The 25,987-nt window shown below is 41.0% G+C and overlaps 1 protein-coding gene across 1 annotated transcript in view; it reads left to right on the forward strand.

The window, feature by feature from the left end:
* Positions 1-287: 287 nt before the first annotated feature.
* pcsk2 (proprotein convertase subtilisin/kexin type 2) overlaps positions 288-25,987 on the forward strand; it is a 72,944-nt gene continuing 47,244 nt past the window's right edge. Inside the window, exons 1-5 of the mRNA XM_079855507.1 lie at positions 288-727; positions 3,867-3,971; positions 12,347-12,460; positions 12,859-12,967; positions 15,107-15,144. Coding sequence (XP_079711633.1) covers positions 554-727; positions 3,867-3,971; positions 12,347-12,460; positions 12,859-12,967; positions 15,107-15,144 — 540 coding nt within the window. The 5' untranslated portion in view covers positions 288-553. The remainder of the gene's footprint in view (positions 728-3,866; positions 3,972-12,346; positions 12,461-12,858; positions 12,968-15,106; positions 15,145-25,987) is intronic.

Raw genomic sequence — 25,987 nt, forward strand, 5'->3', positions numbered from 1 at the left:
GACACGAAGTTTATTGCGTGTAATACACGTACTCCACACCACTAATCCCAAGGGGTTTACAGTGCGTATCTGCACGCAAAAACTAATTTTCGTTAATTAACTGCACGATAAACACAATGCGTGCTATAGAGACGCATATAACGAGAACGGGTTGATTTTGAAGTCTCGTTTACAAACTGAGGAACGCGTCTAAATTATTTTGTAATTCTTCATGAATATCCGAGCCAGAGTCAGATGGAGGAATTCTCCAGGGTGCTGAAAGTACAGCATCACTTCATCCACACTAGTGAGGGAGTGAGAGAGAATCAGCCACACCCGCTTCTGCTTATTGGGCATCTTTCCGTGGAACGTCACATGCAAAACAGCCACACGTTTATGCCGATGAATTATAGATTAAAGGGAGGCTGAACATGCAGATTGGGTCCCACACACACACTCACACACACTGCACCGATGACTGAGGACAGAGATGCGTCCTGACGAGCCTTGCTGAAGCGATCTCCGTTTGACAGCGTTCACTCACACACACAGCACGGAGAGAGAAACACACACGATGCGTTTATTCTTCAGAGATGTGGTTCTCTTACTGCTCAATGCACTGGTGCTGATATCTGCAGCAGGAGAGGAGCTCATCTTCACCAATCATGCTCTGGTCCAGCTGCACGAGGGCTCGGATGGAGATGCTCACACTCTTGCCCTGGAGAACGGCTTCGGGAGCGCGAGGAAGGTATGCGCACCAGAACGCCTTCAGAACTGGCGTGTTGATGCATGCATGCTTAATTAAGGCTCAAAGGCAGGCTTTATAATCATGCAATAATATAGAAGCATATGCACACTCGTGCAAATATGAGTACACGGTGTTCTTGTTTACATCAGAAACAAATCACCTGGAATTAAGTGCTTCATTCATTCTGCAAAATATAGACTCGAAAGTTGAGAAGCACATCAATTTACAAAGTCATAGTTTATTGTTTTTTAATGGTCATATTGTCGGAATTAATTTTCGGAATTAATTAATATTCCTACTGGAACTGACAAGGGATAAAAGAAGAATACTTAAAAGAAAGATGTGGAAATAATATAACTTGAAAATAGGAATTTCAATTTATCCAGTATATGATTTTATTTAATTCTCGGAGGGCATGTATTTGATCTTATTGTGATTTTTGACTAGTGGAGATTGTAGATATACAATTATGCAGGTGATTATCAAAACATTACACAACTGAATCACATCATTTCTTTGGTAACACTTTACAAGACTGACACGACGGCTTCATAATCATCACATGACACATGCCATTAATATGAAGGAGGTTTTATGCATGTTAATGACAATTGTGTCATTCGCTCAATTATGTCATTTTTAATGCAAAGATGACTTTGTTTGAGATGTCTTTGTTATGACAACTTGACATAAACCAAGACAACATAACCTGTCATAAATGTGTCATAAACATAGCAGATTAATCATCAAACTTAAGAAACTACTTAGCTTTATGGGTTAACATTACATTATATTTCTGACCACTTTTTTTTTTTTTAAAGTGGTACAAATTGAATTTGTCATTAAAATGTCATTAAGTGTTAATACTCTGTCAAATAATTTTATAAGTGTCATGTATATTTTTCTTGACCTCAACTACAGTGATACGAATTTAATTTGTCATTAAAATGTCATTAAGTGTTAATAATGTCAAATTATTTACTGGAATACTGGGAAAAAAAGGGGTCAGAAATATATTCATGACACTGTTATAATGGCCTCATAGTTTAATGTAATGTTAACCCAAAAGCTAAGTAGTTTCTTAAGTTTGATGATTAATCCGCTATGTCATGTTTATGACACATTTATGACAGGTTATGATGATGATGTTATGTCAAGTTGTCATAACAAAGATATCTCAAACAAAGTCATCTTTGCATTACAAATTACATAATTGAGCGAATGACACTTAATGACAATTGTCATTAACATGCATAAAACCTCCTTCATATTAATGACGTGTGTCAGGTCATGATGATGAAGCCGTCGTGTCAGTCTTATGCACACCCCTTCAAGTAAAGTGCTACCATTTCGTTTTTGCTGTACAAGAGAAATATTCACACAAAAACAAAACATTAACCCCTCAGATTGAATGAAATAGCACGGCTTGTCATTTTGATTATGCTAATGTTATTCCTTTTGGTTGTGTAATGTTAACGGGAGCGGTAAGAAAATGACTGAGAATTACTCTAGTGTAAATAGTAAACATATCCTTCATCTGACATCCCAATGTTTATTTATTCCGTCTCCATAAAGAGCCGTTTATCACAGAACAGAGACTTGATGAGCTTGACAAATCAGCCTTGTCGAATGTCAGAACATCACTGGTGTGGAACAGAGCTTCACGTGTGGCCATGCATCGGGATAACATCTTTCAACTTATTATAGAGAGAGAGAGAGAGAGAGAGAGAGAGAGAGAGAGAGAGAGAGAGAGAGAGAGAGAGAGATTTTATTCTTCTAATTCATGCACTCTTTGTCTGAACCAATTTACGGTCTCTTTGAATGTTGCAGTTCACTGCTTTCTTTGCACCTTGATAAACAGTGTTTGGACTCTGGGACGAAACCTCTGTTTGTGGAACGAGTGTCTGGAGATTTTATTTTACTTATTTTACTTCATGGTCAGAATTTCACAATCACAATTTGCCTTGAACTTAAAAACATGATTCAGTTGAACAATGACAGCCTGTGAAAAGATATTGTGGGAAGGTGAACGATTAAGAAAATATAAATGATAGTGTAATTTACAAGATAGCTGAGTTAAAATAGAAAAATACAATACAGATGCCAAAATATAGATTAGATACCACTTTCAGAGCCATAGGATGCAACTGGATCTGAATTGTTGCAGATTGACATTTTAACATTTTCTGCAATCAAACTGTGAGTTATTAATATTCCAAGTTAAGTGCAATGAACATGCCTTTGTAATACAACTTAATCTTGTTTATTGTCATGAAAAATAATGCAACATATTTCCTCAATTTTATTGATATGAATATTAGTTGGTGTCACTCAGACCAGGTTTTGTAGATCAATGGAAGCCAATAAAGTTCTTGCCTAATGTTCAGAAAGTGTCAGTTTATAATATACAGTAATACAGATCATATGATCATTTCTGTGGGGAGCATTAGTGGCATAAATATCTCACTTTAATTTTTGGTTATTTACACTGCAAAAAATGCTTTTCTTACTTAGCATTTTTTGTCTTGTTTTCAGTACAAATATCTAAAAATTCTTAAATCAAGAAGCATGTACTAGATAAGTAAATGACATGAAAAATGATATATTGTTTTCTGAGAGAAAACAAAATGTAAATGAAGTGAGTTTTTGTTTAAAACAAGCACAATTATCTGCCAAGGGGGTCAGAAAAATAATCTTAATTCAAATGGAAAACAAGCAAAACTTCACTCACTTAATTTAGTTTTTTCCCCCCAGAAAACAAGATATAATTTCTTATGTCATTTTACTTATCTAGTAAATGCATCTTGATTTAATACATTTTAGATAATTAGGAAACAAAACAAAAATAAGACAGAAAAGCACTTTTTTTGCAGTGTAATATTTGCATGCACAAACAATCTCAGCATCTTTTTATGCCCAATTATTAACACATTTTCATGCTGATAAGTGTATGAGTGTCCGTTTATTAATTCACATTAGTGGGATGAAATATTAATGTGTGACCATGCAGACGCTCTGTATTTTGGCCTTTGAAAACATTACACTAAATCCATCATCCTGAAGTGCGTGGACTGGGTTTGGTGTATTCCACACTTCTCCAGAGCTCAGACTCTTCTAACCGACCTCTGTTTCATTTCAGCTTCCCTTTGGTGAGGGGTTATTCCACTTCTACCCACGGGAAATCCCTAAAACTCGTAGGAAACGCAGCATTCACCACCTCCACCGCCTGGCGAACGATCATCGGGTAAGACCAGCACCTCACAGCGTGTGTGTGTGTGTGTGTGTGTGTGTTCCCATAGAAACAAACGCAGCCATTGGGAAACGGCCGCTAATCTGATGCCAGATCCATTGCTTGTATGAGTTAAAGGCTAACATGTCAATCAAGTTTTTGGCTTGATGTTTGAATGCTATTATGACATTATGCAGTTTGAATGAGGTTATATTTGTTTTATTTATGAAAATGCTTTGTTCTGATTCTGGATGCTGATTGGTCAATGCAGTGCTAAAATGCACAATAGTCACAGCTCTGATGTGAAACACGTCAGCGTTGGTTTACATGGCTGTCATCCACTGAATCGTATTATTTCAAATTATGCTTAATGGCAAATTGTGTGTCACGACAATATCAGTATATTTATCACATGTAGCACGACCTCTCAATGTACAGCATAAGAAATACATAATGTATGTTTTAATGTCAGCATAAGATGAATTGCACTTTAAAAAGTTGAGCAAAGTTGATTGATTTGGGACATAAAGTCCCAGCAGCTGGCAGCTCAGACAGGAGGACACATGTTTGCTTTGTTTTTATGCTTTAGTGTGAACATCCAATAAATACCAGTTATTTCACTGACTTAAAACAGTGAAATATACAGTACAGACTGCACTCTCTGTTTGGAGCTGAGACTGCTATTTCATAAAGTAAAATGAGCCATAAATGAACCATAGATGTTTTTTTGAGACGGAAAATGTGAAGATTTGAATCTGTAAGATTTAAGCCTATAATCATCCTCCATAATCCTGTGAGGCGGTACAGCACCGATGGGAACTCGCATGAGAGGATCTGTTCACTTTCTGCACTTTTAATAACTAAACAGCTATTAATGTTCAATTGTGGGTTTGAGGAGTTGAATTATTTATGAGTCAGGGCTGAACCTCTCGAAAGCATTGCTCCGGCTAAAGTGTGTTAACTCATCCGCCAAACCCTCAACATCAACATATTGAGCTGCAGTCATCGTTTGCAAAGATCTTCAAAGCGTGAAGATGCATTATATTAAGTCATTGCTGTCAAGTCATCAGGCAAACAAACCGATTTCAACTTGATTCACGTAAACACGTTTCCATGTGTTTCATGTCTTCCACTCTTCACCATCCAATCATTTCCCGATTAATAAAACCAAGCAATTTTTCCTCATTGATTATCATGTTCCGAAATACATCACATTATGGAAGTGAAATGTGTTAAAGGGGTGGTATAATGTGCTTTTCACAAGATGTAAAATAAGTCTCTGATGTCCCCAGAGTGTGTGTGTGAAGTTTTAGCTCAAAATACCCCACAGATATTTATATACAGCATGTTAAAATTGTCACTTTTTGAGGATGAGCAAAAACGCACACCGTGTCCCTTTAAATGCAAATGAGCTGCTGCTCCCGGCACAGAGGGCGGAGCTTCTCTGTGTGTGTTTACAGCTCCGATTACCTCTCACACACACACACTGAACATTTCAAAAACTTTTAGCCTTTTATGTTTAAACCGGAGTCAGAAAGATGGAGAGACTCAAGAAGAAGTGACAACATGTAGAAGCAACAGGACATTTCTGAATGGTTAGTTGATGAATTTATGTAGCTTATGTGTAGTTATCATCCCCGGGGGGCGGGGTTTATGTAAATGTTAGGGTTGGTGATGTCACTAACCCGTGAAGAAGCTCATTGTAGTCCCTACCAGCCGTTTGTTGTAGTCCTTAAAAAGTGATTTCTGTAAAAGCAAATATCTCCCTTTGCTTTGAACTTTGAGCGTCATAACTTTGCAGATGTTGTTTATGCTCAAACAGTAACATTACACACTAACTAAAGTTAGAAAAGTGAAATCATAATCAACCACCCCTTTAAGAACAGTGGTTGCGTCCGAAATCGCACGAATAGTTACTTATTTTCAATAAGAAATTACTTCAGGGACGCTAAAATGTGTGTAGTGTGAATGTAATCTGGGCGTACTACATCAGTGACCTGCCAACATCAGTGCCATTCATAAATCCTATCCTGTGGCCTCATGAGATAGTAGTGTCCATCGTCTCACGCTTCAAATCTCACCGGAAAAAGTGGGATTTTTCCCTACTCTTTATGAGTACTGTGAATTCAGACACACTTTTGTCACATACTGTTTTTTGCCTACTATATAGTAGGGAAGTATGTGATTTCAGATGCAGCCAGTGTTTTATGTTTAAAGAAAAAGCTCACCGATCACTAATGTCTGTTTCCATCAATCACTGGATGATATCTCTGAAAACTTCCCCACTTACAGTTTTGATTCAATTAGAGTCCGTTCCATTGACCAGGGTAATCAATTCAGAAATGACAGTCCCATCATATTTCATCCATTCATCATCTTGACAAATGACACGCGTCTCATTAACAGACTGATGCGCTTTAGCTCTGCCGGACTTTACTGATGGACACAAGCTAAAACTGGCCATCCGGTCATGGACAGCAGGGGAGAAACAAATGCAAATGCTAATAATAAAAATATAACCCACTATAAAATCATGCTATTACAAAAAGAAAAAAGGTTTTGCAAAGGAGAAGAATAAAATATGCTTGCAGCATCTTTTGTTGTTGGCATCAAAGGTTTTGTGTCCAATCAAACAGTAGGTATTTTGGTGAAAATGATCCGTCACTTGATTGAATTTAGTACAAATACATTGTAAAAACGATGGTAACTTGTAATTTTTTATCTTAATTAACTATTACATGCAATGCATAAGAAATTGTTGTTGGTAAACCAATGTATTTAGGGGTATTCACTGATTTTAAATCATATTTTTGACTTTCTCGGTGTAGACAGAGATCCATACAGCCGTGAACAAAACTACACAAAGTCAAGGAAAATATGACCCAGACTACATTAAATACAGGTTTATTGCAATGGGAATAAACATTGTGTTGGTTTGAGCGTGTTTCGGGATGCGAAACGCATGAAACCTTTGAAATTAGAGACATTTAGAAACCCAAATGTACAGCTTTGTTGCATTGATTTTGTGTATTGTTGGGCCTATGCAGTTTGTTGTGAAATAATGAAATATCAATGTTTGATTTTAAGGACATGACCCAACATTGTTCAAAGCTAATATCCAGGAAGTAAATCCGAACCCTGGAGCAAAAGCATCCCAGCTTGTGATGGATTTACCTCCTCAACTTTAGGCGCTCATTCCTATTCAGGTCTTGGAATGACCCTGGAATGACCCTGGTTTCTCCATCGCCATCATTTCCGGCTCAAGTGTTGTGTGTATTCTCAGAGCGCTCTGTATTGATCTGTGTCCTGTTTTCGTGCTCTGCTCATTCACACGCTCCTCTCAGGCTGTTTACACTGAGACACTGGGAATATTTGCTTTGCTCTTCATTTGGACAGTCTCTCTCTGTCGTGTAACAGCGTTCTTCATCACAACTGTCCGTGTCGGATCCTTTTCCTTCCGTAATCAGACATATTTAAATAAAGGATTGCATAGATGAGCTACACTCTTAAAAATAAAGGTTCTTTATTGGCATTTGTGGTTCTACGAAGAACATCTATTGAACTTTTCCGTGCACAAAAAGTAGAAAAAAGTTCTTGGTTTTAGGGTTTAGGGTTTAGGGTTTAGGGTTCACTTTATGGGACTCGAAATGGTTCTTCAATGGCATCGCTGCGAATACCCACTTTTGGAAGCTTTATTTTTTTATTTTACTTTTTCTTTATTGAAAACAAGGAACAAGGGGTCATCATAGGTGTTGTCCAGACAAAACAATTTCCATACACTCTTTAAATTACAATAACACACTTATCCGTACACAATACATTTATCCCAATACTTAATACATTTTTCCAAATTAAGACTAACAGTAAATGCAAGTCTCTCCATACAGTATATTTCGTTTACAATTTCCATTTGCAGCTTGCTAAAAGTATTTATCACTGTTTAGAACTACTTTAGGTATTTTTCCTAAGTACAATGTCGAAGCTTTATTTGTAAGAGTGTGCTGAACTGCACTCTAAAAAATGCTGGGTTGTTTTAACCCAATTTTGGGTCAAAATGGACAAACCCAAACGTTGGGTTAAAAATGTAATTTAAAAATGTAACCCAACGGCTGGGTTTGTCCATATTTGACCCAAAGTTGGGTTGAAACAGCCCAGCATTTTTTAGCACAATAAGAGCAGGAACTTGCGCTAACAAAGCAGGGTCCATTTTTTAAAACATTTTCTTCCAGCTCATCTAAAAGTAAAGTATTTGTTCTGTCGCTCTTCGTATCGCTCTGGGTTTGGGGTTTTAATTCAACAATGCTAGTGGAGCAATTATTACACACTTCACCTTTAAAGACACGTTTAAATAAGCGCGTGTTCTGAACTTTAGGGACAAAATTAAGAAGGATATTCACGCAAAGACCCACTTACATTTGCTACCTCGGAAACACTTGTATTTTCTTTAGGGAATGCAAATCTGCACTGCTTGTTTTCTCTCCTGGATCAATCATTTCAACTTGTATTTTTCTAGTCCCTTCGGATAAAGCAGTCTTCTAAATGAATGAATGCATTAAAATATGATTGCGTATGAAGATGTGTCTGTAAAGGGGAAGGACAGTGTTCAGGGCGATGCACGTATGAAGCGTACGGTGCCATTTTGAGAAGCAGCAACATCTGAGTCACGGGTTTGTCAGATGTGAGGAGATAAGACAGGCTGTTCTGAGCGCAGTCCCACCAGAAACACCACGAACACACAGCAGAGACTCACGAGAGAGAAACACAGGGTTAAGAACATATGCCTGAATGTCCTTTAATCAAGAAACGTGATGAGTTCTGGTGTTTTTTAAGGATCGCTGATGCTAAAACACAATGCAACTGATTGTGAAATTGGTAAATGAAAGGTACTGTGTCCTTCAAAACCCATTTACTGTAGTGTAGTGAATTTTTACAATAGACCCAACCGACCCATAAACCCCTGAAGCCAATTTATTCCTTGTACCCGTCACTTTCCCACCTTTCAGCTCAGATTCGCTCGACTCAATTATCATGTCCTTGAATGTAGTTCCTGGTAGAGAGAGATTTTCTTCTCATCTTTTGCAGAAAGAAGCACATTGATAGACTACTGTGTTTTGTATAGGACTAAAATCTTAAATCATTGCATTAGTATTTTTGTTTTAATAAAAGTAATATCATGATATACATTTCTCCTGGACAATTGAGGAAAAAAAGTTTTAAACTGTTGTACTGCCAATCTGTGGACAAACCAGTGAAAAGGTTCATTTCATTTGAATATATTAATATTTTAGCTGGAACTTGATGGATGCATATTCAATTAATAAGATTATTCATAACAAACTGAGTTAAGAGATTCAAAACAGTAAAACAAATTATTACTGTTGAGTTCTGACAGCTGTCACAGTCGGCTGACGCAGAGATGAAATAAAGCTGGATCTAATCTTTATTTTTCAAACTCAAAATAAAACACAGGTTTTGAGGAAACTCAGATGTCCAAAACATGACCAGAACAACCAACTTAATGCAATGAAGACCGAACAAAGACTAACGGAAAACAGGCTCAATATATACGAACACAAACCAATGACCGAAACGAGTGACAGGTGCAGTGCATTAAACAGTCAATGAATAACCATGGAAGCAAAACTCTAACACTGGCAACAGAACAGGAACTCAAACTCAGACAAAGGGCCCTATCTTGCACCCAGCGCAATTGACTTTGTACACCGACGCATGTATCATTCCTATTTTGCACCCGCGCACAGCGGACTTTTCCCTCCACAGACGCACGACGGGGCGGTTCAGCGCAAAGAGGAGGCGTGTTCCAGCGCAAACGTTCCCTGGTGCTATTTTGCAGGTTTAGAAAACAATTCCGCCACTGACCGAAAAAAAAAACTAGTTTAAAGTCAGTGGCGCGTTGCACATGTTATTCATATGCTATTTTTAGGGCGCATGCTTGGCCATAATCAATGTAGCGTGTGCACAACGCGCATACACTTTGATTCTCTCATCTACACGCAGACGCAGCAGGTTTCATTTTTACAAATCATAGCCTACATTATTACGATAGATAGATAGATAGATAGATAGATAGATAGATAGATAGATAGATAGATAGAAATTCTAAAACCCAAATTATCATATGCCTAAGTTAATTTGGGTGTGTTTCTCCATCCCCAACGTCCCTGACGAGAACGTCGGTCTCCTCGGCTGTGAACCGCTCCTGGCAAATCCGCCGTTATAATAGGAATCCACTATAGAACAAGCGCGCCTGCTCTTAAAGGGAATGTGAGATGTCCCTCTGATTGGTTTATTTCACATTACGCCCAAACCACACCTATGAGTAATGAAGCGACTTCAGACCAACACATTTTAGATTTGCGTCGGGCGCAAGAGTCATTTATCCCGCCGGGAAAATAGCAACAGCGCCCGAGACCCGCCCACAAAGTTACTTGCGTTTTGCGCTTGATACTTGCGTTTCAGATCGTTAAAATAGGGCCCAAAATGTGACAACAGCACATCAGTTTAATTCTTTATAAAAATGAACAAGTTACTTGATAAGGCCACTAAATTTAAATTCTGCATTTCTACTTTTACTTGTCATATCGATCAGACTAAGTCTGTATTGTTTTTTGTATGATTACTTTTAATCATCTCTGTTAAGCTATTACAGAGATTAAGCACAATCTCAAGTCAGATTTATCTATTATGCATTAGAAATAAGTTTATATTGTTCATAATTGTCATACTTGTACTACCACATGGTTCAGTATCTATAAAGATCTTTCTAAATGGGAAAATTCTCAGTTAAATAATATGCTGGACTCTTTTGCCCAATATGCCCTGTGCATCTTAGCGTGGCCCTTATTTGCACCAAGTACGGGTCATGTGTTGTCTGATTTAATTTATTTGAATGACTCTGAATGGCAAGTGTGTGTGTTGAGTTACTGCCACAGTGGATCAATGCGGTCAAAGAGCTCTGACCTCTCATGGGTCTCCAGCAATATGAGTGATGCTGTAATATATTTGCAGGACTGAGAGATACAGCTTTTGTGGTTTTGAATTAGTGATGCACGATATATCGGCCACCATATCGGTATCGGACGATATATGAGAATTCATAATGTTGTCGTTATCGGCCTGATAAGAAAATTTGGCCGAAATATTAAAGCTGATAAATAATGGATTATTTCCTTCAGCTGAGGCACTTCAGATGCGCACTGTTGAAATTGCTTGAAATATGATTGTAATCACTTTAAAAAAAAAGGAAAATACAGTAAAGTGCAACATGTGGACCGCAAATCTGTCATATCGGCTACATAACATTATAATTGTGTGTTTGGGACATGGCTTTTACTGGTGAGATTTTAGTTTTTGTAATCAGGCTCTCAAAATGTATATAAAAATTTGGATTTACATTTATCAGCCAATATATCGTTTATCGGCTTTCAAATATAAAGAATTATCGGTTCATATCGGTTCATCCCTATTTTAAATGTTAGCGTTTTAGTCTTGGTATAAAAATTGTATGGATGTAAAGGTGCAAAGTAACAATTTGCCAGAACTATGTGTTTCATAATAGACTCTTATACTGTATAAGGTGGGAAATCTCAGCTGCTCATGAAAATAATTAATATGTCATCAGCTTGCAGTGTCTTAAGTATTAAAATGTTCTCGAATCTGTGTGTGTTCACACTTGTCGATACAACCGAGATCAAAATGAAAAATTCGCAAGCAAAATGGCCGTGAAAAGGAGAAATGCTCGTTTGCTGCTAGTGTTTGTGTTGTCTGGAGGGCCGGTTCCTCGCGCCATCAAAGCGCTCTCTGAGGCCGAGTGCAGACTTTCATCTGTCTTTATTTCACATGCAGATGTGAGAGTGTAATTGGGGGTTTCTTTGTCTGCGAGGCCTGGCTGACGTCTCTGGCAGTGACGGGCTTCGGGGGGTTTCTGCGGTGTGGAGGTGAAGGGTCTCGCTGTGAAGTCTCTGCTGTGTGATGCTTTAAAGGACAGCGATCCGACCATGAGTAATCCTGCACTTTGAAACTCTACGAGCTGTGAATATTGTGCTCTGCTGTTTGTGTACTGATAAGACCTCATGGATGATCACCAGCAGATGTTGTGTTTCGGATGTTGGTGTCCGCAAAAGGTTGTCCTTTTGCTTAGTTAAGGGAATGACATAGTTTAATATGAAAAAACGGTGGAGTGTTCCTTTAAATCTTATCTTTGATCACCTAAATGACATATTTAAATGTTTTTTCCTGTTAATTTTTTTTCATGCCTTAAAATAGCTTGAATATAACTCCACAGTATTTGTTGGATGTAACACGGTATTCAAGCATAGAAGTGTGAGTCTGAAGCTTGAAATCCAAAGTAAGTTGCCTTTGTTTTTCAGGTGAAAAATGTGTTTCCTCAGGAGGGTTTTGGCCGTCAAAAGAGGGGCTACAGAGAAATCAGTAACTTTGACGTCAACATGACTGACCCGCTTTTCACCAAGCAGTGGTATCTTGTAAGTAATTATTGTTCATGATGTCTTCATTTTATTTGACCTTCAGCATTGGAACTGATTGTACTGCATTAGTCAGGAATCGCTGATGACTCTTCCATTTAAACGTTTTTCCTCATTAGCCGTCACCGTAAACATCGGTGCGTGAGCCATCATCAAAACACGTTGATATCTTCTTTATTTCTCCAGGGCTTATCGTGACAGGCCTCCCTGTCTGTTTTGCCCTGGAGAACGTTCTTTAATTTAGTTTGTCAGTTATAAACACTCCACAGCAGGGTTTCAGCGAAGTGTAATATCTGTGTGACATTTATTTTCCCTTCCACGCCTCCTCCCTCATGACATCTAATTTTCAGTGCGTTGGATGCTCAGCCCGTGTGACACTTTCACTATTGTTTGATTAGATAAACACAGGCCAGGCGGACGGGACCCCGGGGCTGGACCTGAACGTGGCCGAAGCCTGGAGCATGGGCTTCACCGGCAAAGGAGTGACCATCGCCATCATGGACGACGGTGAGCGAAGCCTGTCCACCAAACACTGTCGCTGTGTGAATGAACAGCAGGGCTGGACTGGGACAAAAAATCGGCCCGGGCATTTTGGCCTAGACCAGCCCACTATATGATCATAAACACCACCCATCTTTGCACGCCCTTATGCATACCAACTCCTATTCATTAAAACCACTAATGCCATGTAATGAGTGAGTATAGGAACGAGTGAAAGTTAACAGATGAAATAAGTAAAAATTTGACATTTATTAATACAGTTGAACTATACTCCACAGTGGTGAATCCTGAAACAAGCTATAAGCTGCACTGGCATAGCAATACAAGTGTTTCTTACAGGATTTTTATTAAAACTATGGTGGTGTGACCTCGGTACTTCTAGGGGGGTTCGGGGGCACGCCCCCCCCCCCCGTGAGAAAATTTTGTGCATTTTAATGTTAAATTCATCAATCTGGTGCACTTTGAGAGTTCAAAATTAAAAGCTCCAACCCATATTCAGTGTGCAAATTAAACAAAGAAAAATTCAAACCTCTTTAAGTTACAGTGTCTATTTACATTACACCTACTACATAATAATAGTTATAATATTAATCCAATGACAGTAATAGCCATATTTTGTAAAACAAATGCACTAAAAAATAAAGGAAACTTTCATAATTAGTGTTGTACCAATTTCTATACTTGAAAGAGATAAGCACATGATCTTTTATTTTGACGCAAACTGCATCAAGCTTTTATTTTGGCGGAAAACATGGTTTACAAACGCCTCTCATTAAATTTCTAGTGAATTGCGGTAATCGTCAACTATGCAGATGTGGAAATAATCTGTAACTGGGTTATGGGTTCCTACACTCATGGCATAGCCTAAGTGTTTTGAAAGTAGTTCTGCTTACCGCCGAACTTTTTTGACCAATGCATTACACCGGCACAAACCCAGCGCCGCCAATTAAGCAAAACAAAACAAAACGAATGGGCTGCCGATGTACAAATTTTATGGGCCGTTAAAAAATAAAAAATAAATAAATAAAAAATATGTATGAGATTTATCGGCCCAAAAAGCACGTCGGCCCACCGGGAAAATGCCCGATATGCCCAATGGCCAGTCCAGCCATGATGAACGGCCAGAACACATTAAGAGTTTTCTGTTTTCAGTTGAAACGGTGTCGTGTTAGTGGCTCCTAAGTTAATAACTAAAGATGTTTGCAATGGAAGTCAATCAATCAAAACTACCTTTAGCTGGGCAATAACTTTATTCTAGAGCTGATGCAAAGCCAAAACAATCTCTGTTACTGTAATCTCCTGTTATCACTGTAAAGCTGCTTTGGAACAATGTACATTGTTAAAAGCGCTATATAAATGAAGATGACTTGACTTGACTTGACATAGACCTTATATATGAGATAAAGTGCCACTATTATGCTTTATTGGATATTTCCTTTCATGTAGTGTGTAATAAAGCTGCTTGTGAGTATAAAAGGTCTGAAAAGTGCAGATAAATGGAGTTTTTGTCTCCTATAAGAAAGAATCGATTCTGAACTGAAATGAGTCGTCAGTGATTCAGTCTCACTTCCTGATGAACCTGCGTAGGTTTGTGACTAATTTGCATAATGCCAGCCTCTGGTCTTGATTGGCTGATCAGCGTCTCTTAGCCCCGCCCTCAAACACTGTAGTTTATCTGAGACTGGAAGAGTTTGGTTCGTGTTTTTCATGTCGAGAAGACGCTGTTTTCTGCTGACAAAGTAAATCCACTTTGATGAGACTGATACGGTAAAACCCACGCCATCGTTACTGTTCGTATCACTGTCATCAAGAGCTGAGATTCAGATATGATAATGAGCGTTTGCTTCTGACCAATCAGAGCAGAGCAGCTCTCAGAGAGGCGGGGTTTAGAGAGACTGAATCCTTGATGGAAGCGTTTCAGACACTGAGAGAAAAGAGCTGATGCTCCAGTGGAGATTATGAGTTAAATAAAGTTTTTTTTACATTAGATAGATGTAAACCCTGGTACAGGAGACTCTGAAACAACATTAAGAATCTTTAAAATAACACAATAGAGGCACTTTAAAGGCTTGATAATGTTTAGTATTGTCTGTGAATTTCATTATGTAAAGATTGAATACATATTATTTTAACATCCCCTTGCAGGTATTGATTATCTACATCCAGATCTTGCCTCAAATTATGTAAGTACTTTTTTCATTTAATCCTCATATTTTAATATTTATATATAATATTTGAAGTAAATTGTAAGTGTTGTAAAGACTTTGCAATAAGGTCCCATTTGTAATGCATTAACTATATACAGTGTGTATTAATTTTTAATTAAAATTAGCTAAAAATAATACAACTGTGTAGCCCATTGTTAGTTCATGTCAGCTTGACATGTCCATGAAATAATAATAAAAGATACAACTTATGATTTCAATGTAGTAGTTAATGTTGAAATTAATATTAGCTAAGATTAATAAACACTTTAGAAGTATTTTTCATTGTTAGTTCATCTTAACTAATGCAGTTAACGACTGTTAACTAATGGAACCTTGTTGTAATGTGTGACCGTTGAAGTACTTTTAATCTGTGAAGTATTTATTTAGCTGAACTGGTTATTTAATAGATAAACCATTTTAATTGAATGCTCAGCAAACATTATTTTATTACACAGTTAAAATGATGTGATATGACTCACATTGTGATATGAAGCTTTGGTCATGCCGCACACATTGAGTTCCTCTCACACGTCTAGAACTCAGATTAACTAACTGGTTAATGTGGAGCGCTAAACAAGCAAACTCCTCTGTGGCAAAATAATGCATTGTTTTCCGTTTCTCAACCTAATTAATGTTTAATGTTCATGCGGCGTATGAAGCTTTGCAGCATGTAGACAGTGGAATAAATCCAGCGCATGGCAATGATCCCTGTTGTAAAGGTTTGCAAAGAAAAGCTTTCTTTTCTTCAAACAGATGACACATTTGCATCCTGTGCACAATTAAATATGCAGCTAATGGTTGAATTCTCTTCCCCGCTGAGAGGGGATTTGCTGCACCTTGGCAATTAAGAAATGCTGCCACACATCATACATCAGTGCCTTACTTGCATTCACACAGTAGATCTCTTTCCATCTTTACTTCACCCTGTGTCTCTCAGAAGAGATGCACTATTTTCTGTCTGCCAGTCCTTCACGACTCTCGATAAATCAGGTTGGGGGAAGACTCTTACAGTGTTTCCTGCACTTATAGTGAGTGGCAGTGTCCAGGCAAAGGCAATGATGTTTTAGTTATGATGTTTAGAGTTTAGAGCTTGTCAGTCTGAATTGAATGTGATGAAAGGATGAACAAAACAACGTCTATAAATAGTTAATGCATTTTCCTTTTGTGTTGTCTTTACTAGTTGCACGCAGCAACAAACACATTCATGAACGAATTACTCTTATGATGAACCAGTTCTTTTTAATGAATCATTTAAAGCCGTTTCTCAGCACGGATTTCACTCGATATACGGGGGTGTTTAGACTTCTTGTGGGGAAGAATCGATGGTACGGCATTTGGTTTAAGTCTATGAATATATACATCGCCACCTGTAAGTTCTTGTAAGATGTGGTCTACTAAAAGCCTCAAAGGCATCAGGGCTAAAGTGAAGAGAACAAAGAGGGATTGTTTTTCGTCCACAGGCATCTTCCCATTCTTTTCTACTCTTCTTATAGCTAGGAAAGCAGTGAAGGCTTCTCTTGTTGCCCTTCGACTGAAAATTACTACCAAAAGCCGCACAATGTGGCATTGTATCAGTATTTATATTCCGAGTTGTGTTGCGGTAAAGTGTTGTGTTGTGGTGCAAGTTGTGTTGTGCCGGTAGCTCACCGAGTGTAACCATTTGATGTCATCGACGCAGAATGCACTGCGATCCTAAAATGGCGCCCCCATTGTCCAAAATATGTCTAAAACGATGTGGATTTTTTAAAATAACGTAAATCTTTCATGGGTTTTCTACCACATATTTTAGTAAGAGACATCATTTACGTTATATTAGGCCATACAAGTCTTAATACCCGGGGTTCCCTTTAAGAGCATACAGTCTCCTGGTGGAGGGGGCCCTAGCATTTAAAATGTAATTAACGACCTCAGTTGAGAGACCAGAATCTACGAGCTGGAACCCCTCAGGGACCAGACCCACAGTTTCCAGAACCCTCGCCAGAACTCCCAGGAGACTCCTCGGAGGTGAAGAGATCTTCTGCCTGGCCAAACCTCTACCATATGGACTCCACTACTTGAGGATGGAGTTGCCAATCCCCAGGCCTCAGCCCCTTACTTTGCTCCCGAATTTTTTTTTTTTTTTTTTTTTATTTATTTATTTTTTTTTTATTTGTATAGCGCTTTTCACAATACATATTGTTTCAAAGCAGCTTTACAGAAAGTGCATTTCAGAAATGTACATTGAGAAATACAGTTAGTTAATCATGTATTGATTTAGGGCATAAACATCGGCAGCGTCGAGTCGTCTCTTCACAGGCGCCGAGTCGTCTCTGCACGGGTGTTGGAGAATTCTTGGGGACGAGAAAATAATGGCTTTAACGAGTTTCTTATTGGGAGGAAAACATGTTCTATGGCCCCTTTGTCCAAGAGAGACTGTCGCTCCTGCGTTAGCAGTGGAATATGTACTGTATATATATCTGATCTGGCTTCACCATAGTGGGGAGCATGCCATTAAAACAAGGAGGATGAGATTTAAACTGAATTCTGTAGTCGTATTCTATAGTCCATATGGAGAGGGTTGGCAGAAGTGGTATTTGTGAGTTGAGACGGGCCAAAAACCCCTCCGGAAACTGCTATTCCACCAAACACCGGAGCTGGCAGGGTCGAGAGAGAGATGGGGCAAGTAGGTCGGTACCACTCTCTCTACCTCGAAGGGGCTCGCCAGTAAGGACTTGGCGTCTGGATTTCTTTTTCTTGGCTGTCTGGTACACAAAAACAGACCTGAGATCTCCTTAGGGACCGGAGGCTGCTGGACCCGGCGAGGGACGAACTTCTGGAATCCATCAGATTGCTTCGTTTGCCACTTGAAACCTATTGACAGTGGTGTTGATCGTGTCGACAAATAGGCCAGATGGCGAGATAAGGGCATCCAGCAGAAAAGCTTTCTCTTTTTCCTTGATCTCTTACAGGTTTAGCCACAGGTGTCTCTCTGTAGCTACTCTGGCTGCCATTGAATGGGCGATAGCGTGGGCAATATGTTGGTATCTCGAAAAGACTGGTCTGTGGCTCGGCGGTGCTCTTTAACCGCGTTAGGGCCAAGGCCCTTGCTGGAATCCAGTTCCTTCAGCAGGTCAGCCTGGTAGGCCTGTAATGCCAAACCAAAAGCCTGACCTGCCGCTTCAGAGGCCTTGCCAACCAGTGCTGATATTCTCCGGCACGGCCTGGACGGCAAGGCTGGCCTTTTCAAAGATGATGCCAAAGCAGGAGAGAGTTAAACGCGAGTGTTTCCTAAACCAGTGGCATTGATTTATTCCCCACAATAGCCGAATAGGCTATGAACGGAAGGGAGGTACTCGTCCAAACCGGAGGAAATCCCAGAGCAAGCTTCCAAATGTTCCCTTAGTGTTAATGCAATGACGCAGTGTCGAAGTTCCCTCGAAAGGGAACCTGTCACCGCAACATTGGCTCTGCCAATGAGATTGGGACAGGACTCTTTGACTGATCAGTTTAAAACATTCATTTTGCAGTTCCTCGTGTGACTAAAAAAAGTGCTGTTTTAGTACAGATTTTTTGTTTTGTATATACTAGGGGAGTAACGATATACCTCATGTCACGATTCGATACATATCACGATACTGAACTCACAATACGATATTATTGCGATACTCCAAGACATATGATAAAAAGACAAAAAATTAATTGTTGATTAAAATGCTAATTTTGATATAACATTGTGTGTGTAAATGAATAGACTTGGACTTGGTGCTGGAAACCCAACACACAGGACAATAGAGACACCAGAATAACAATATTCATGATTCTGAAGCTGAAAATACAGAATTATTGTAGACGAATATGCTTTCACTCTGTCACTGACTAGATATATTTAAAATAACGTAGGACACTGTTACTGGTAACATCAGACATTTGGCATTATCAGGACCCACAAATATTCCCCCATTGCATTATTATACATTATATTATACAACATTATATAGTAGTTTAATGTAGTACTGACACTAAAACTCTGAAAACTCTCACACAGTCATTTTCATTTTGGGTGTATACTAAACTATACACAATACATATTGTTGCATTTTTGTATTGCGTTATATTGTGACATGATATATTGTTACACCCCTAAGTATATACAGTATTTACTGCGGAAGTTCTTCTTCCAAACCACTAAAATAACTATCAATGAAATCTTAATGGAATCGAAATGGGAGTCGGAACCAGAATATTTCACGAATGCTTCTCTGCCAGTGAAGTAGAGCTGTTATTGTTCTGAGACCCGCTGAGCTCTGAGAGCCGCAGGAGCCGTGGATGTGCACCACAGATGAGTTTAACCCAAAAATAACCTGGGTTTGACTGCGGAGGAGGATGATGTCTCCAGCCGGGCCCAGCTGAAGCATAATTCACCATGTCCTCCCCTGCTACTGTTTTATTTAGCATCAATTCCTCCCAGACATCCCCGTTACTCACCATTAGCAGCAGAACTATACTCGCTGAAAGACAGAATGTAAACGTTTGTTTTTGTGTGTGTGTGTGTGTGTGTGTGTGCCTGAAGGGTACGAGGTTAAAAATAGATTCAGAATAATTTTCCTAATAAGGACTAATGTGGGATGAGGAGTGAATTAGCATAATCGTTTGAAGGATTGTTTCCGACAGGGGACTGGATTTAATTCATCGCTTGCTAACTGCGGTCTCCAGGCGGCAGCCAAATGGAGACTTGCCAAAGAACAGGCCGAATCACGCTCAGCTGCTGCTGAATTCACTGCGCTGTATGTGTGTCTTTCAACATGCTTTCCTCTATGGTATTCGGTTTCCATGGTGATTAAAATGATGTCATACACACACACACACACACACACACACACAATGGTTTTAGAGCATTTTTTAAACTTTGACCTCACAGATGTAGCATGAGTGGAACTATTTAGTGAACATTAATCTAATTTTGTGCAATGCAAAAATTATGTTTTCCCTTTGAATTAAGTTTATTTTTCAAACCCTATTGGCAGATATTTTGAATATTGGCAGACTTAAGTCATTTTGCTTCTCAAGTAAATTAATCTTGATTTATGGATGTTTAGATATTTGAACTGGAAAGCGAGTAAGAAAAAAAGCAATAAGCCACTTGAGGCTGTGTGCTACAGTGATTTTACGAGTGTATAGGGGTAATAGACCCTTGACTTCCCTTAATTCCCTTAATTGTGGTAAAATCATAAACACCCGGTTTCACAGACATAATCCGAGACTAAACTGCATGTTTGAGCTGTTTTAACTAAAAGCAACATATCTTAAAATATGTCAGTGCTATTGTTTCATCTCGAGATTCACGCCAGTAATGTTTTTTTCTAAGGAATGTTTATAAAAGCTAGTTAAATGTCCTAATTGAACTAAGGCCTAATCCTGGCTTAATCTAAACCCTGTCTGTGAAACCGGGCCTATAGTCTATCATGGTTTATAGCTTTTATAAAGTGATGCAAGACTCCCCTTTTTGTGGATAATTTTGCAGTAATGATCGACTGAGTGGTCATTATCCCATACTTATTTTTCAGCCATATAATTGATGAAGCTGTGTGTGTGTGTGTGTGTATGTGTGTGTGTGTGTGTGTATGTATATACAGTATATACACTCACCTAAAGGATTATTAGGAACACCTGTTCAATTTCTCATTAATGCAATTATCTAATCAACCAATCACATGGCAGTTGCTTCAATGCATTTAGGGGTGTGGTCCTGGTCAAGACAATCTCCTGAACTCCAAACTGAATGTCAGAATGGGAAAGAAAGGTGATTTAAGCAATTTTGAGTGTGGCATGGTTGTTGGTGCCAGACGGGCCGGTCTGAGTATTTCACAATCTGCTCAGTTACTGGGATTTTCACGCACAACCATTTCTAGGGTTTACAAAGAATGGTGTGAAAAGGGAAACACATCCAGTATGCGGCAGTCCTGTGGGCGAAAATGCCTTGTTGATGCTAGAGGTCAGAGGAGAATGGGCAGACTGATTCAAGCTGATAGAAGAGCAACTTTGACTGAAATAACCACTCGTTACAACCGAGGTATGCAGCAAAGCATTTGTGAAGCCACAACTCGCACAACCTTGAGGCGGATGGGCTACAACAGCAGAAGACCCCACCGGGTACCACTCATCTCCACTACAAATAGGAAAAAGAGGCTACAATTTGCACGAGCTCACCAAAATTGGACAGTTGAAGACTGGAAAAATGTTGCCTGGTCTGATGAGTCTCGATTTCTGTTGAGACATTCAGATGGTAGAGTCAGAATTTGGCGTAAACAGAATGAGAACATGGATCCATCATGCCTTGTTACCACTGTGCAGGCTGGTGGTGGTGGTGTAATGGCGTGGGGGATGTTTTCTTGGCACACTTTAGGCCCCTTAGTGCCAATTGGGCATCGTTTAAATGCCATGGCCTACCTGAGCATTGTTTCTGACCATGTCCATCCCTTTATGACCACCATGTACCCATCCTCTGATGGCTACTTCCAGCAGGATAATGCACCATGTCACAAAGCTCGAATCATTTCAAATTGGTTTCTTGAACATGACAATGAGTTCACTGTACTAAAATGGCCCCCACAGTCACCAGATCTCAACCCAATAGAGCATCTTTGGGATGTGGTGGAACGGGAGCTTCGTGCCCTGGATGTGCATCCCACAAATCTCCATCAACTGCAAGATGCTATCCTATCAATATGGGCCAACATTTCTAAAGAATGCTTTCAGCACCTTGTTGAATCAATGCCACGTAGAATTAAGGCAGTTCTGAAGGCGAAAGGGGGTCAAACACAGTATTAGTATGGTGTTCCTAATAATCCTTTAGGTGAGTGTATAAGCGATGCACGATATATCGGCCACCATATCGGTATCGGCCGATATATTTTTAGATTAGAAAATTTGGTCGATATATTAAAACCATAAATAATGGATTATTTCCTTCAGCTGAGACACTTCAGATGCGCACTGCTCAACATGATGATTTTGAATTGCTTGAAATATGATTGAAATCACTTCAAAAAAGGAAAACACTGTAAAGTGCAACATGTGCAGCAATCTTTCATATCGGCTACATAACATTATAATGAGAACATTAAAAGTGTGTGCTTGGGACAGGGCTTTTAATGTTGAGACTTTTGTTTTTGTAATGTTTTTGCAGTTTTGTTTGGTTTTGTCTCTCAAAAATCATTAAAATAAATTTGTATTTAGATTTATCGGCCAATATATTGGTTATTGCTTTAAAATTGTAATGATTCGGTTGAAACATGGAGGAAGCAGGATCCAAATGCAGCACACTTTAATAAACAAACTCCAGACTTACAAACTCAAATACAGGAACAGGACTCAGGAACAAAACAACCAACATCCACTTAACAACATCAAGAACTCACAAAGACTGAACTAGACACAGGGCTTAAATACATACTGGACTAATGACGAGACAAGGGACACCTGTGAACATTTAAACAATCAACCAATGACAAAATGACAACAGACAGGGGAACACAAGGCAAGATCACATGACTAGAACAGGGGATCACATGACAGACAAGAACCAGGAACAATAAACAAAACCCAAACCGTGACATAGCCCCCCCTCTATGGGCGGCTCCCGACGCCCATCAAAACAAAAACATAAGTTCAGGAGGGTGGTGGAGCGGAGGCGGTCTTGGGGGAGGGATGGAGGGCCAGGCCCGTGCAGAGGAATAGATCCAGGACATGGCAATGGCGGGCCTGGGCCATGAAGCGTGGGTGGACCAGACTGTTCAGGGGACCAGAGCAGACCAGGATGTGCGGGTGGCCAGGGCGGATCAGGATGTGCAGAGGACCAGGGCGGAGAAGACCCCTCAGGCAGCCACGGCGGAGAAGACCCTAAGGGTGGCCACGGCCAGGGCGGATCAGGATGTGCAGAGGACCAGGGCGGAGAAGACCCCTCGGGCGGCCACGGTGAAGAAATCCCTTCGGGCGGCCACGGCGGAGAAGACCCTTCGGGCGGCCACGGCGGAGAAGACCCTTCGGGCGGCCACGGCGGAGAAGACCCTTCGGGCGGCCACGGCGGAGAAGACCCTTCGGGCGGCCACGGCGGAGAAGACCCTTCGGGCGGCCACGGCGGAGAAGACCCTTCGGGCGGCCACGGTGAAGAAATCCCTTCGGGTGGCCATGGCGGTGAAGGCTTATTGCCCCCCCCCAAAATTTTCTTGGGGAGGTTAACGGACTTAGACGCCAGGTAGGAGGAGTCCGGTGGCGAAGGCGTGTCAGGGCTGGATGAGACAGGCGATGAAGGCAGGTCAGGGCTGGACGAGGTCTGCGACGAGGGCAGGTCAGGACTGGACAGGACCAGCGATGAAAAGGGCTCTGAGCTGGGCAGGACCAGCGGTGAAGAGGACTCTGAGCTGGGCAGGACCAGCGGCGAAGAGGGCTCTGAGCTGGGCAGGACCAGCGGCGAAGAGGGCTCTGAGCTGGGCAGGACCAGCGGCGAAGAGGGCTCTGAGCTGGGCAGGACCAGCGGCGAAGAGGGCTCTGAGCTGGGCAGGACCAGCGGCGAAGAGGGCTCTGAGCTGGGCAGGACCAGCGGCGAAGAGGGCTCTGAGCTGGCGGGAAGTGCAGGCTCGGCTGGACTGGCGGGAAGTGCAGGCTCGGCTGGACTGGCGGGAAGTGCAGGCTCGGCTGGACTGGCGGGAAGTGCAGGCTCGGCTGGACTGGCGGGAAGTGCAGGCTCGGCTGGACTGGCGGGAAGTGCAGGCTCGGCTGGACTGGCGGGAAGTGCAGGCTCGGCTGGACTGGCGGGAAGTGCAGGCTCGGCTGGACTGGCGGGAAGTGCAGGCTCGGCTGGACTGGCGGGAAGTGCAGGCTCGGCTGGACTGGCGGGAAGCTCTGGATCAGCAGAAGCGACGTGAACCGTCTCTAGATCAGCAGAAGCGACGTGAACCGTCTCTAGATCAGCAGAAGCGACGTGAACCGTCTCTAGATCAGCAGAAGCGACTTGAACTGTCTCTAGATCAGCAGAAGCGACGTGAACAGTCTCTAGATCAGCAGAAGCGACGTGAACAGTCTCTAGATCAACAGAAGCGACGTGAACCGTCTCTAGATCAGCAGAAGCGACGTGAACCGTCTCTAGATCAGCAGAAGCGACTTGAACTGTCTCTAGATCAGCAGAAGCGACGTGAACAGTCTCTGGATCAGCAGAAGCGACGTGAACCGTCTCTAGATCAACAGAAGCGACGTGAACCGTCTCTAGATCAGCAGAAGCGACGTGAACAGTCTCTGGATCAGCAGAAGCGACGTGAACAGTCTCTGGATCTGGATCAGCAGAAGCGACGTGAACAGTCTCTGGATCAGCAGAAGCGACGTGAACAGTCTCTGGATCAGCAGAAGCGACGTGAACAGTCTCTGGATCAGCAGAAGCGACGTGAACAGTCTCTGGATCAGCAGAAGCGACGTGAACAGTCTCTGGATCAGCAGAAGCGACGTGAACAGTCTCTGGATCAGCAGAAGCGACGTGAACAGTCTCTGGATCAGCAGAAGCGACGTGAAGCTCAGTCTCTGGATCGGCTGACGTGACGTGAAGCTCAGGCTCGGCAGGGCTGACGTGGAGCCAAGGCTCGGCGGGACGAGTCCCTGGAACGATGGCCTTTGTGGCAGCATGTGCTGACATCAGCGGGGAATCGGCCACGCTGGAAACCAGTCCTTGACGGCCATAGACCAATCCAGTGGCTGGCTTGATGGTTGGTGTGACGTGAAGATTCTCAGGCTGGGCACATGAGACGTGAAGCTGTGAAGACTCTGGACTGGACGGGACCAGCGGTGAGGGCTCTGGGGGTACTGTGAGCTCAAGGGGTGTTTCATTAGCCAAGCCCACAGTAAATGCCAAACCGCTCAAGGAGAGGGCCAGGTCGACATATCCCTCCAGGGTCCAGCCGGTATAGTCCTCCGGCATAAATTGAGCAATGTCATCATCCAACCCGCTCCAAAACAGCTCCATGAGCTGGATGTCATCTAATGATCCCAGATGACAGCAAGTCAAAAAGTCCCTCGCATATCTCTCAATGGGCTGGCCATCCTGAAACAATGAAGAAAGGAATTTCCTCAGGGCCTGGTTGCTAACCACTGCTGGATCCATTTTGTGGTGAGTTCTTCTGTAATGATTCGGTTGAAACATGGAGGAAGCAGGATCCAAATGCAGCACACTTTAATAAACAAACTCCAGACTTACAAACTCAAATACAGGAACAGGACTCAGGAACAAAACAACCAACATCCACTTAACAACATCAAGAACTCACAAAGACTGAACTAGACACAGGGCTTAAATACATACTGGACTAATGACGAGACAAGGGACACCTGTGAACATTTAAACAATCAACCAATGACAAAATGACAACAGACAGGGGAACACAAGGCAAGATCACATGACTAGAACAGGGGATCACATGACAGACAAGAACCAGGAACAATAAACAAAACCCAAACCGTGACAAAAATATAAAGAATTATCGGTTATCGGTATTGGCCCTTTTTTTTTTATTATTTGCCATTTGAAAGGTGCATCCCTAATATACTGCATAGACAGGTGCTGGTCATAAAATTAGAATATCATCAAAAAGTTGATTTATTTCAGTAATTCCGTTACAAAAGTGAAACTTGTATATTATATAGACTCATTACATGCAAAGTGAGATATCTCAAGCCTTTATTTGTTATAATTTTGATGATTATGGCTTACAGCTTATGAAAACCACAAAATCAAAATCTCAGAATATTAGAATATTACATGAAATCACACAGTAATTACACAGTAATCCTATGGTCA

Source organism: Squalius cephalus, assembly GCF_949319135.1.
Source record: "Squalius cephalus genome assembly, chromosome: 21".
NCBI lineage: Eukaryota > Metazoa > Chordata > Actinopteri > Cypriniformes > Leuciscidae > Squalius > Squalius cephalus.